At 41.1% G+C, this 14,428-nt stretch overlaps 1 protein-coding gene across 1 annotated transcript; it reads right to left on the reverse strand.

The window, feature by feature from the left end:
* Window positions 1–19: 19 nt before the first annotated feature.
* Window positions 20–6,619, reverse strand: LOC121953013 (uncharacterized). Its single transcript, XM_088088876.1, has 6 exons — window positions 6,401–6,619; window positions 2,746–2,919; window positions 1,913–2,155; window positions 1,785–1,805; window positions 1,340–1,537; window positions 20–24 (listed from the first exon to the last, which is right to left on the reverse strand). The coding sequence occupies exons 1-6, from the start codon at window positions 6,474–6,476 to the stop codon at window positions 20–22; spliced, it is 717 nt and encodes a 238-aa protein (XP_087945002.1). The 5' UTR covers window positions 6,477–6,619.
* Window positions 6,620–14,428: the final 7,809 nt, after the last annotated feature.

The following is a 14,428-nucleotide window of genomic DNA, read 5'->3' on the forward strand; positions in this document are numbered from 1 at the left end:
ATATTATCACCAACATTCCTCATCCTGCATGTTTGGGGGATGAAAAACAGAGAGGCCTTAAATTCCAAAGCAAATCAGTCTTTCTGACTGACGTGATGGCTTCCGTCCTTTATCAGGGACCTGCCATGCCTAATGCATTAGCCTTTATCACTGTATGTGTGTGTGTGCATGAGGTTGGTTGGCCCCTCAACAATAGCTTATAACCTTGAGGTAATGAGGAAATGAAATAATGGTACATGTATGCAATGCTTTTCCTGCTGCATTGAATTGAACAGAGGAACAATATTTACAGTAAAGGGGCTGACCACTGGTCCATGTGTGGAGAGCAGAGAATTTCCTCTTATTGTAAATGTCACACGATGCAACTGAGTTTTAATAATACAGCAGGATCTTCAAAGGTTGCTGAGTACATCATTCTTCCGACCAGCATTTTTTGTGGTGATATTTGCCACGGCGGTCATGAAAGATCAGGCTGTGCACACTGTGTCTGGTACATGTGTGTCGCAATACAAGCAGTTATCAATTATCCCACTCTAACTGAAACTTTGACATTTTTACGCAGCTATCTCATTGTCACATGAAATTGTGTTTAAAGCTACAGTTAGTGACTAATACATATTGTCTAATTTTCCGAAACTGTCACTACATCTACACTGTAGGACATGACAGTGATAATGTTTGATAAAGGTCAGATTCCTTCTCCTCGCAGTGCTTCTAATGGCATTTGCTATGAGACTGCGGCTAAAGGAAAAAAACAACTAGAGTCGACTAATCTCTAACGCAGCTGTCAATCATATTCATCACTGCTAATGAACTGCAGTCAAACTATAAATCAGTTTCACATAGTGATCAAATATTAATCAAGATTCTGTCACTGCAGTGGCTATTCCTCACCTCAGATGTTCTCAGTAGCATACCTCAGTGCAGGCCTAGTGTTGAATCCTGATTCATATTTGATCAGCATTGCTTAGTTTAACAATTTGAACGAACCTCACAAGCAGTGACTGACATCATTGATCATTGCATCAGAGACCCGTCGGCCCTGATTGCTTGTTTTTGTTCATGTGTGGCGGATTCTTGTAAATGCCATTAGAAGCACTATGAGAGGGAGATTATCCATCTCGTGTACTACTGTGTGGGTGTAGTGACAGTTTCAGCAAATATGATACAAAGTTATTTTTTATAAAAGTTACCAACTGTAGCTTTAATGAGGGTGATGGTTTTTTCTTGGTATTTTATTTGTCTTTTCCACCAGTTCCTGTGCACAACAGTAACAAAATCTTACTACTTATTTATCATTAAATATAATTAGGAGGCAAAAACAAAAAAAACTCCATGCCTGTGCCTTGGCCACTGGGTCCAAAACCACCAGGACCAACTCCTCCAGGCCCAGTTCCATATCCTCCAGTACCGACAACACCTGGTCCAAAACCACCTGTCCCGACTCCGCCGGGCCCCAGTCCTCCTCCTATACCTCCAGCTCCCTGTCCTGCTCCAAATCCTCCAGGCACTCCTCCACGGCCACCATAGCCGCCACCTAGATACAAATAAGATAGCAAGAAAAAGTCAGATGTACTTTTGTAAAGTTAGACTCGTCATAGTCTGTAATTTTGTTCTTGCACACTACATATAAACAATTTTCTATACATATCAATAATGAAAAATTTGCTTTACTATCTTTGAAAAGCCTGTTTTTATCCTAATTTAGGATTTGAATTTTCTTCTGTGAGATTCAGTCTTAAATTAGTGCTCATGCAAACAGCAGGCAGGCCATACAGGCTTACCTGGTTTTGGAGGCTTTCCACCTGTAAGAAGAAAGAAGTCATAATTATGTCAACAGAAGCACAATGGAAATCTATCTAGATTTTACTCTTCAGATAATCAAGACGTCAACCAGCTTTGTTTTTCTTACCAGTCCCAACACCTCCAGGTACGACTCCCAGTCCACTGCCTGGGCCAAAGGAGCTAGGCCTGAAGCCTCCCGGTCCGACTCCTCCTGGTCCAACTCCTCCAGGTACAACTCCTCCTGGTCCAACTCCTCCTGGTCCAACTCCTCCAGGTCCAACTCCTCCCGGTCCAACTCCTCCTGGCCCGACTCCTCCAGGTCCAACTCCACCAGTTCCAACTCCTCCTGTTCCTTGACCACCGTATCCTCCTGAGGAATACAGTCATCAGGACATTGTGAGTTGAAAACACATATAACATAGAGTGCCCCAGGGATGACGTTTTTCCAACCCAGAAGCTAACATTGACCTGGATCCTTCATCAAAAAGCCTGTGGGATTTTTTGCATTAAATTTTGGATCATTGCAGAAAATAAGCTCTGTGATAAACAAACGTTTATGATACTTACACGTTTTGCTCAACAAGATAATCTTCACAAATGAACATCACTTTTAGGATTTTTGAAGCCTTAATGTAATCACCAGAAGTAAAAAGGTATCGCTTGGCCTAACAAACTACACTACAGTCACATCACCACTGCTATGAGACTGTTAAGCAGTGTAAGGCTAAAGGATTTCTAAGTTTTAGGGAATCCTTCCTGGGAGTTTCTATATGTAGATCAAAACAAACCAGATATACTTTTTCATGACCACAACTGCATCTGAAACCTGCATGTTACTTGTAGTGATAAAAGTCAGTGTGCTCAGTTAAACATGTCAGTCCTCACATTTCTAACGTCACTCTGAAGTCAAAACCAATGGTTTAAAAAAATCAACAGAAAACAAATGGCCTCCACTTCCACCTGCTCCTGGTCCAAAGCCTCCAAGACTAGCACCAGCACCTCCACCAGGCTGAAATCCAGTCGCAGCTCCTCCAGGGCCAAATCCTGTTCCAGTCCCACCTGGTCCGAATCCAGTTCCAGGTCCTACACCGGCTCCAGCGCCTCCTGCTGCTCCACCAGCAGGTATATATACACCTGATACACACACAAGTGCAGAGTCACAGCAAATGACAATATAATTTTACAATAGTTTCAAGTTCTAAGCAGGTTTTCTGTTCAAGAAGAAAGACCACGTGGATCAGCTGTACACTCAGTGTTTTGGTTTAGACTCCAAACAGATGACAGAATTTGTGGAATTTATGAGTCATCATTCAGGTCTAATGAGACGTAATTCACTCTACTTTTCCAGCACTTAATAAAAACCATTTAATTTGTCTATTTAACAAGGATTACATTTAACAAATAGGATCAGACGCCACACAAGCAGGGAAAGAAAGTGTGTTTATGTCCTTACATTAATTGTGTGTGTACGTGTGCTTGTGTTAGTGATTACAAGCGCTGTGCGCTGAATTTCTCTATAGCTGATAACAAACACCCCTTCATCCAAAAGGCATGCATCTTTGGTCATAATTCTCACACTTTTCGGCACCTATGTTTTGTTCCATAAATCACGATTGCCCAAAATAGAAACACAGAGAGCGAACAACTATAAAAGGAAAGGTTTTTTAAGATCCCACAGCCCAGATGTGAAAAGAAGAGGTCTGCAGGGAATCCTAAAGAATGTGAGTAACTGAGCTCACAGTAATGCCATGTACAGCACATTAACAACACGCAGTAAATATCTTAAGTGTTCAGTCATTCTGCAGGACAGAAACCTCCTCCCCTTAAAGCTTTTGTTGTTTTGGGAGGAATCTTTACGGAAATGAAACACTGGACAACTACGTACATGCTGAGATCCACCAAATATATATCATGAAATAAAACAGCAGTTGAGCTTGGCAGTGAGTTCAAATAATATATAATTCAAATAATAGATACCATCTTAACATTCATTCTGAAACTTGAGAAAAAAGAGATGATATTTTTCACTGACATGTAGGGATTGTCCAGGGTTCACAGTTTGAAAAAGACTCTATGGTGACATTAATATCTTATTATTGAATTAGTAATGTTTGTATCATTTTATAACTCTGTCCATGATATCATACTGTAGCTATTATTGTTTTTAGCCGTTCTGGCGCTGTGGCTCCAGGGATGACAATGTCAGTCCGCCCAACACTTAGGTGCATACTGAAATACCTCAACTCTATTGGAAGGTTTGCCATGAAATTTTGTTAAGTTATAAGTGATCACCAGAAAACTCTAGCTGACTTTAGTGAGCCCTTGATTTTCCTTCTAGTGCCAGGTTGAAACTTTTATCTATCAAGCAAAGTGCCAACCTCCAGGGCTGAAAAATTAAGCCAACACGAACATGGCGAAAACTTGTTTCTCTAATGGCTAAGGGCACTTACTGCAGACAGCTTGTCAATCACAACGGCTGTTAAAATGCACTACTTTACAGGAGGGGTAAACACGTTTACAGCCTGGTACAAAAAACTGTTTTGCTCTCCATAACTAATTTCTGTATTGGGTGTACATTTTTATATAAGTCACTGCTGTATATTTTATTAAGGCTTTAAGTTACGCATAATTAAGGGTATTGCAGCTTCGGGTAGCAGGCTGTTGCCGAAAGTGTTCTCAGCTTCTCAATCAGATCCTCCCCTCTCATCTCCACAGTACCAGCCTCTTGCCTAAATACGGTCACTTCTGGCTCCAAAAAACTAAGATGGCAATGTCTGAGATGCTGAACTTGAGGAGACAATTACAGCTGCAGATACGTTCCATTAATAGCATACACAACACACCGTTACAAACTTCTCCGAAAGTTCTTCTATTATACACAAAGACGTGATTCACCTTTTTAAGTAGCGAGATGTAACCTTTGCCATTACCCCTACCTTAACCTTAACCTTCCCTCTTTTAAGTCCTTAAACACTTAGGGCCAAGGGGTACTTGTGGACTGACGTGTAGGTATGATGGGTGGGTCACGTAGCTTCTCCAGCCGCCTAGTCGAACTCGAGGCTTCAAAATGGGAGTCCTTAAATCAGTTGGTGACGTCACGGTAGCTACATCCATTATTTTTACCGTCTATATTGGCACTAAGTTTGATACAGATGTTCATGGTTCCCAGGGGATGAGACTGAATTACAGCTGAAAATTTGGTGCAGACATTCACAGTTTTTGTGAAGTCAAGTGTTTCGCTGACTTTTCATCAAGCGCAACCATGAGGTCAAAATCTTAATTTGTCCAGTTTGTGCGGTTTATCATTTGGTTTTCTTTTCGATGAGCATCACAACCTCTTAATCTTATTGAAGGTAATTTGTTACAGATATTAATGCTGATTTCATAGTACTTTTAAAAATAATGTGTGTATATGTTATGAACAGACTCAGAATAAGTCTATAATCACAACGTTCCCTGTTTGAGTCCAGCAGAAGACCTGAGTTAATGTCATCCTGCTCCCTCGCCTCTCATTTCTTTTTGGCTTTGTACTTTGTACTCTCATAAAGGCACTTAACATCCAAAACTTGATCACCCTCATCACACAGTTTGTTGTTTTCAACAGCTTGACCATTGCTTATACCATGTTCTGTGCAAGATTTTCAGTTTATTTATGATTCAAGCTGACTTTTCAGAGGTGTAGAGATGTAAGTGAAGGCACTTGTTCAGTTCGCTTCAGTAAAACCAACACACAGAAACTAAACGGCCAATGACATGTCTCTGTACTCTCCTAAGCGTGCAGTGGTTCAGCCTGACCTTGTATAAAATCAAATTACACAAAAGCCTGGTACAGCTTTAAAACAAGTGCTTTCCTCTAGCAAAAGTGATTCTGGCAAATTGTTAACTGACAAGACAATGAGGGAGGATCTGGAGAGATGAGGTCTGGAGCACACACTTATCGTTAAAGCTTTTAATGAGATCCATTAAAAGTCAGGTGCAGCACCTCAATAAAAGATGTGACTAAATGCCTAAAAAGGAGGAGGAGCTGAGATGATAAATACACAGAGATCAAGCAGTGTTGTTATATTGTATTTTTTTAAAGGATTGTCACTCATATTTGAATATGTTTAAAAATGCTCTCAAAGTTCATCCAGAAAAGGACTTTGGTTCAGAGGTTATAAAATCCATTCACACGAGACAAGATGAAAACTGACTTGACGATAATGATAATGTCTCCGATTACCATTTATAATACTGCAAAACATGCTGTCACTCCTCTTCAAACCGAACTTTAATAGCTTGAAGTCTAGGCAAACGTGCAAATCTTTTGCAGTGTGCATTCTAGAAAAAAAGTCCACAGAAAGCAATCTTTATGATCATCATCATCAATAATCTGCAGCAACCAATTTCTACTAGAATCCCAGACAACCTCATTATCATCACCATCATCAGTATCAGTTGCTGCAGCTCACAGAATCACAAATCTCATAGAAAATGAGAAAATACCATTGAAGAAAACAGGACCTGAGTTCATGCATCCCTCCTCTGCAAACACTGCTATACAAACTTAATGTGACACCTGATCCACAGGTGCTGCATTGCTGAGTGCCGCACACATGCCTGAAAGGGAACCCACCTCCTTGCAGCGAGGGTTTCCACAGAGCCAGGAGAAGGACTCCATGAAGGTACGTGGCCACCGTCCCTCTCGCCATCTCGCTCCCAAATGTCCCTCTCCTCTCCCAAGGTCCAGGTTTTATCAGAGCTCAACAAGGCCTTAAGAAAGAAGGAGGGAAAATGAGTGAGAGCAGGAAAAAAAGGGGGGACAGGATGCAAGACAGGACACTGTGTAATTGGCTAAGAGACACACGGAGAAAGATAGACAGAGAGAGAAGGGGAGTGGGAGAGAAAACACTGGATCACCTCATTAAACCAAATGGGTTGTTCTAACCCCCCAATGACTGTTGGGCTGCATTTATTTGGTTCTCCACTGCCAAAAAGAGGGAGTATATGGGGTGGGTGGGGTGCTGAGAGAAAGTGAGACACACACACACACACACACACACACACACACACACACACACACAAATACACACACACACACAAATACACACATACACACATACACTCACAGAACATGTATGGGAGGTAAAAAAAAAAAAAAGAAAAAGTCTGTGAATTGTAAAATTTGGGGGTTTTCGTTCTCTCCAGACACCTCTGAAAGAAAAAGGAGCTGTGCCAGAAGTTCCTTATGGGTTTCAAAACAGTGTCATGTTTGTCAAGTTGAGGAGAAACACTGATTGTAGTGACTCATTAAGACATAGATCATGAATATTTGGTTACCATTTATGAGCAGGGCTCGTGCAGATCCTAAAAAGTCTTAAAAGGCATTGAATTCTTTAAGCTAAATATGAGGCCTTAATTGGTATTAAGATGTCTCATCAATCATTCAAGAGTCTTAAAAATGGTCTTAAAAATATGCTGAGACACGGGAATAAGGGCCTTAGTAGAAATAAAACCTAAAATGTAAATCTGCTCCTCATAGACTGCTTAAATAAATTAAAACTAAAACTAGTGAATCCCTGCAACCTTGAAGTCAGATAATAGCATCTTCTGAGAGGAGAGAAAATGCTGAAGAAGCACAGAAAAGTATTTGAGATACAAGAAAAGGAATGAGGAAAAAAGGGGAGCAGACAAAGAGCAGACAGGCAAAAAATTAAAAACCAAAATAATGTAGTCTACCTTCCTCTCAGCATTGCAGTGCCACGCTCTTACTAATCACACAAAAGGTTGTTATGTTGTCAAGAGGTCTGAAGTCTTCAGCAGGTGTTGTTGATAAAATATAGAAGGTAGAGGAGGTGGTCTGCATAGTCTGGCATAAAGCATGATGCAGTTATTGTTCAAATATGGTTTATAATAGATGAGGCACACAAAAAAACTATATTTTGAGCCATGTTTAAACTGATGTAGTTGAGATTATGTTTTAGCCACGTGCCACACAAGCACATTTTCAGAAATGGGAAGGTGTCACCTTTCAAATGGAGCACCATACATGCATTTTGGCCTTACGATTTATTTGTTATAAGTTTTTTCATTTTGCTATGCCAAATAGGTGAAAATGACAAGAAAAGGTGGATCTTAAGAAGTTCATAAAGTAAATATCTGATAAAGATGCAGTGTACATTGAAACGTTGTTTGCACCTTATTTAACATTTAAGTGAACGTGTACTCCAGTATTGTCTTTGGGTGCAGTCCTCATGAAATTGAGGACTGCACCCAAAGATTGAATTGTTTGCTGTAATTCATCTATTCGGTGAGAACCAACCTCCGCCTAGGAAGAGGCTGAAGCGCAAGAGATTCCTTAAATGTAAGAAAGAGTTGCGTCATCTTAAAAGATGTCATCAGAGATGTCACCTGCCTGATGAGTAACCTCTGGACTTTTATCCGCACAACTTTGTGCTTTCTGCTCACCACCTTTTGTCCAGCAGAGTCCTAGCTGCCGTACAGTCCCACCAGTCAGCATACCTGGAAACAATCAGCGTTTTTATTTCAACCAGCGGTATCGCTGGGGTTTTTCTCCATGTTTGGGCTGGCTGGTTCTGTCCCAGCTCCTGGGGGTCGATGTCTGATTCTGGCAAGATTTTGAAACATGTTGTTCCTCTGGAGATAATGGGCCTGTGAACAGAGGAAGTAAATGAGGTAATGTCACCTAAATGCTGTTAGTCTGAGGTTGGGACTTGAATCCTGGTATTTGGTCATCCCTTGGCAGAAGAATGGAGCTCCACAGGTGATGAGTTGGCATTTTACTGACCTCTGGGGGAAGATATGAGCATCAATTCTCTATGTAAATCCTGCTCACCTGTAGCTCTGTGACCACATGACTCATGGCCACCAAACCATGGCTTCTGGGCCAGAGGTGATCTCATTATCAAGTCCACATGAAATCAGTTTGCTTGTCAGGTGACTGCTGCTTCAGCCATGAGATTCTTGCACGAACAGATAGTTTGACTGACTGAACCAGCAGCAGAGACTGATCTGAGTTACACCAGCCTGCAAATGTTTCTACGATGTGCTCATGTGGAAACCTTTGACTCTGTCCAAAATTGCTCAATTAGAAAAGGAGTGCATTGTATATTTGTATTTCTGCATGAGTGTGTGCTTGCACTGTCTAGCTGTGTATGTACATTTGCATGCGTGTTTGTGTTAGAGAGAAAGAGGGAGAGAGGCAGTGCTACCTGAGCACCCATAATTGGTCTTAAAGTGTAGTTTTATTGCTGTGTTTTCTGACCTGGTATGTTTTGTGTTCAGCTTTGATGGAACCACATAGTTATGTAGTGAAATAACACTGTGGTAAGAAGATCGAAGAATGAAGGAAAAAAAGAAAACTATATGCTTAGAAGTTAGAACCATATACATTTTCGAGTCTTGCAGTCATAAATATCAATGTGAAGTCAAGGCTCCTTGCAGGGAAGTGAATTCTCAATTCCGATAGCTGGGACTATTGTAAAAGTTTGAAAGAGCCTTTAACAGAGGAAGTGGTCAGAGAAAGCAGTATGATGCAGTTAGTTAGTACAATGAAAAAAATACAACATTTATTCTCTCTGGGGGCAACTTTCTCTACAGTTATATCTTTTATGCTGACATAATCCCACTCACACGTGCACAGGGAGGAACATCAACATTCACAAAAAGGTGCACTTTATCTCAACGTCAGTGTGCCTGAAATTTAGAGGCATCCAAGTCAGGTGAAATGGTGGCTGTAGCGTAGAGGGTAGAGTGGGTCATCCACTGATTGGAAGGTCAGCGTTTGGATCTCCAGTCCACATGTCAAAGTATGCTTGGGCAAGATGTTGAACCCTAAATTGTGAGTGTCTGTGAATCGTTAACGGAGTAGCAGGTGGTCTTGACAGACACCGTGCCTACATCTTGCGTCCCACCGTCAGGTTGGGTCACAGCTTCACCTGTGCTGTCAGGGAGCAACACGTTCTTATCTCGACAGTTTTCTCGACAGTCCACTTGGACTCTGATAATCTGATTAGATTTAGGTGCTCAAAGGTCAGTGTGACCCCACAAAAAATCTTGTTGGCCATACGCAAGAATTCATGCACTAATTTTGACGAATTCCCCATCGATTTCTGATAGGATAAAATGAAGTGATGACAGTTTATATCCAAGAGGTCAAAAGTCATCTTCACTGTGATATCATAATATTCTGATAAAAACACTTTTTTGCCATAACTCAGAAACAGAATGGCAGATATTTGGCCAGAATTGGTGACAGTAATCTTTGGTCTCCATCTTGAAACTGATTGTATAGATCTTCTGTGCTGTCAGGTTGAAGATGTGTGTGAAGCATCTGTGTTTTCCAATTTGTAGCTTCTTTGAAGCAACTTTCATATTTTAGGCATTGTCAACTGTCATGGCTACATATGAGTTTGGACACACATGGATGTAAACTGCAACTTGACAGGTTTGTGGAGGCAAACACAAGGTGATAACTGTTTTTCGGAGAAAATGAACATTAGGCATAAACACTTTTTGCATAGACTTAAAGAGTAAGAGTAAGACAGCAAAAGTGATGAAACTGAAGAAAAGTGAGAATACACACATTTGTCCCAAAAAGAAGAATTGATTTCTCCTTCTACAAAGGATTTCTGCCTCCTCTGGTTTTACTTTCATACAAAGTCTAGAAAGACTGTTTCAACAAATTATTATTGTCATTATTCTTTCTAGCAAATTCTGTTGTACTTTAGTTACAGTGGAAACATGTAGACATGACATCATGTTGTCTGCATTCAGCCAGCTGTCCACAAGAATAAGAAAAAAATACCATTCAACAAAAAAGTGGGCACAGAAAGGCAGGTCCTGTTGCCAACATTTCTTTAAACAAAGTTAAAGTGTTATTCTGAATATAGCCATCGGTGTGGTAATGTGTGTAAACAGTGTGATTCATACACTTTCACAGTCATCACCATACACACACACACACACACACACACACACACACACACACACACACACACACACACACACACACACACACACACACACACACACACACACACACACACACACACACACACACGGTCTCTCTCATCCACCTGCTGTCGCTCATCCACACAACCTGCAGTGCCATGTGCCCTCATCTTTGCCAGCTCAGAGAAGCGTATCGGTGTTACAAATAAAGTAGCCGACTGAGTAGTGCCTGTTTTGAGTTTACCTAACGTCTACCTAGCGTTTACCTAACGTCTGCTGCCTATATATGGGCGTGTGTGTACTGGAGGACTGCTCGCCCCCCTGCCAGACTGGTAATTTACCCCTCTGGGTGACAGAGTGAGGGAAAGCAAGTGATAGAGGAAAAGGAGGTTAAGCCAGAGAGAGGGAAACAGAGAAGGCGTGATCCAGACAGACAGAAAAACAGACAGACGTGCAAACTCAGACATGCACTCGTTTGACTTGATAAAATGGTCGGAGTGCTGCTGAATATCAGGCAAAAGGTCTGGGTAGGATCGACTATCACTGCTTATCCGTGCCAAAGAATTATATCTGCAAATCTTATGACAAGTCCACAGGCCTCGTGCCCACCCATGTATACAACCCTTAAAATAAGTTACCATGGAAATAATTCATCCTGCACTGCACAGTGGGATGTAGTCAGGTGCATAATAGCTCCAACTGGGAATTAATGTTTCATTGTGAACGCACAACATCAGGAACTGTTAGTCAGCATGAGGCTAATTGGCCAAAGTGTTGCATTACCATGGAGACTGACTGACTGACTAACTTGTTTGGCAACACAGGCCAGTTTAGACATTTGTAGAATGTAAGATCAATAACATCAATAAACATGGTCGTTTTGACGTGAGGTTAGCAATTCTCAGAAAAACCTCCTGTAAAATGAGACATTTTGTCTTTTATTTTTTGGCAGCAGTGAAATGTTTTGCTGTTGATTTTGAACCCGCGTGATGCTCATCATACGTTAAAGGGGACCTATTATGCTTTTCCTTATTTTATGTCATACAGTATATATAATATTAAAGTGTCGGACATTCATAGTAAAATGTGGCCGTAGTTTCAAATAATGAGGTAAACATTTGTTGAAGTAATCCCTGTGAGCGAAAACCTCAGGCTTCAGACTGTTGGTTATACTGGTTATGTTAAAAAGCTTTTATTGGTGATTTTTGCAGTAGAAAGTGCCAGTATACTTCTTTTAATGACTTCAGTCATTAAAATGTAAAATTAATATGTGAAAAATTGACGCTATATGTGACATATTTTAACAGTTGCATGGCAGCATGCATCCGAATGAACAGTGTCTAGCAAGCAAGGAATGACTCGCCCACAAGAAAGTTTTCATTTCTGGCAGCATGGGAAGAAAGAAGTTTGTCCTTTTAATCGTTTTCAGGATGCTTGTTTAGCACTACAGGGCATGTCATTGATAATATTCATCTCTGCATGTGTTATGCTCTTATACGCTTGAGGCTGTAGTCTACCATGTGTATCTGGAGAGGCACGTCACAGCCTACATCCTGCCCAGGACAACAGATGGGTCAGCAATAACAGGGACTGATATAGATGTACTGGCAATGACTGAATTTAGGAGAAAACAAGGGAAAACTCACCCGCAGAAATTGGAGACATGGCTCAGTTAGTAGTGATCCCATATGGGGCTGATCATTTAAACTGAGGACAGTAAGCATTTGCTTAAGTGGCTTAATTAAGTCATTGAGGTAGAATTACATCATGTTGGCATGGGAACACTTAGAACCCCCAAAGGTGTTTTCTCCTCTTGTTTTCACACAGATACACCCAGACAGAGGACAATACACCGGTAATTTATATGCACAAAGGAACATACTCAAGCATTTTATATCACAAATTACAGCTGAGGAGTGTGATATCAGATGAGTTATGCAGTACGATGTCGCCCGTTACTAGCAGGCCCCTTCCCATGACTCATATCGGCCCCCCAGTATTGGAGGGGGGAGGCTTCACTTCCCTGGAGGTTTGAAACAACACCAGAAGAGCGGCACAGCGCCTTACATAAACACTGCAGTACTGTAGTATACAGCGGGGACCATCCATCAGTGCGCAGCAAGGAAAAATTGGGGCCGAAGGACGTAAGGGATGCAGGAAAAAGCTGTGTTAGGAGGTCATACAGTGCAGTGAGAGGCCTAACAGGTCAGAGCACTTTGTGAGTGAAGGATCAGCAGCAGTGTCTTGTGTCACCTGTGAATACTTGAACTCACCAAAGGAAGATTCAAAAAGTGATTGTACAAGAATGTTAAAGTCACACGTGCTCTCCAGCGAGGCTGTGAAATCAGCATAAATCTGAGGGTCATTTCACTGTGATGTCAGAGATAGGATTTCAGATACCAGAACATGAAAACAAGACAATCTTACTTCCTGCCAAGTTTCTTCACATAAGTGAATGATGGAGTGTGTGTGTGTGTGTGTGTGTGTGTGTGTGTGTGTGTGTGTGTGTGTGTGTGTGTGTGTGTGTGTGTGTGTGTGTGTGTGGGTGTGTGTCCCTCCCACTGTCACATGTTTCGTGTTGCACTTTTTTCAGGCAGATTGATGTAAGTGGAATGATGAGGTCAATGCTTCACTTCATGCCAGGCGTCTTTTGACATGACACACACACACAAACACACACACACACACACACACACACGGCACACATAATGTAAACCGTCACATATTCATAGAAGACATTACATATGTACGAACTAATGATGACATGATAAATACTTTAAATAAGATACAGTTTGTAAAGCCTTTTGTAGTACATTTCAGGACCTTCTTCACATAATACAGTTAAGCTAAACTGACAAAAGCAAGACTTTCATTCGATTCATCAGACAAAGCTGTAGTTGGTAACTATTATTAAAAAACAAGCAAACAAATATAAACAACCAATCAGAACAGGGTCTCTAACGCAGCTGTCAATCATGGCCGTGATGATCAAATGTGACGAATCAAGATTCTGTTACTGCATTGCTTATTTCTCACCTCAAATGTTTTCCGAAATATATTTTAGTGTACTGTTTAGTTGGTCTGACCAGTGAGCGGTGCTTGGTACTTTGGTTGACTATTTCCAGCATGGCAGATGGGCCAAAAAATCATTTTACAGCTCAACAGTAACTGAATTGAGTCACAGAATCCTGATTCATATTTCATCAGTGCTGCCTAGTTTGACCACAGTTCACGAGCAGTGAGCTACGGTAGATCATGTGCTTCATGTGCTTCTTTTAGAATATAACAATAGTTTTAGCAAATATGATAAAAAGTTATTTTCATAAAAGTTTCCAACTGTAGCTTTAAATTTTACATTTAAAAAAATCATGTTTCCTCCTTAAAAACACTTAGTAGTAATTAATAGTTAATAGTTAATATTGATACAGCTTCATCACATGTAATCAAAAACACCATAATCACGCCGCGTTAACACTGGAAGCAGAACAGCTGTGAAGCACGCCAATTTTCCACGGAGCACCATCTGTTTGCTTTCACATCTGTGCTGAGCAGGCAGGCTGTTCACGCTGGACCGGTGTGGCCCCACGTTCTGCGGCAGGGTCATGATCTGCAGCGACAGTCTTGGCGTCTGGTCTATTCTTTCTGCAAGTCACATATTTTCTGGCAGGAAAAGACACTAAATGATCTTTTA

The sequence above is a fragment of the Plectropomus leopardus genome, chromosome 15 (assembly GCF_026936395.1).
Source record: "Plectropomus leopardus strain MGB_pleo_1.0 chromosome 15, ASM2693639v1, whole genome shotgun sequence".
Lineage (NCBI taxonomy): Eukaryota > Metazoa > Chordata > Actinopteri > Perciformes > Serranidae > Plectropomus > Plectropomus leopardus.

Bases quoted from the DNA above. Each gene is read 5' to 3' on its own strand.
- LOC121953013 (XM_088088876.1), bottom strand. From the start codon at position 6,476: ATGGCGAGAGGGACGGTGGCCACGTACCTTCATGGAGTCCTTCTCCTG. The intron at 2,156-2,745 runs GTGGAAGTGGAG...TGTATTCCTCAG, and splicing joins AGGCTTTGGACCAGGAGCAG to GAGGATACGGTGGTCAAGGA. The intron at 1,538-1,784 runs GTAAGCCTGTAT...ATTTGTATCTAG, and splicing joins TGGAAAGCCTCCAAAACCAG to GTGGCGGCTATGGTGGCCGT.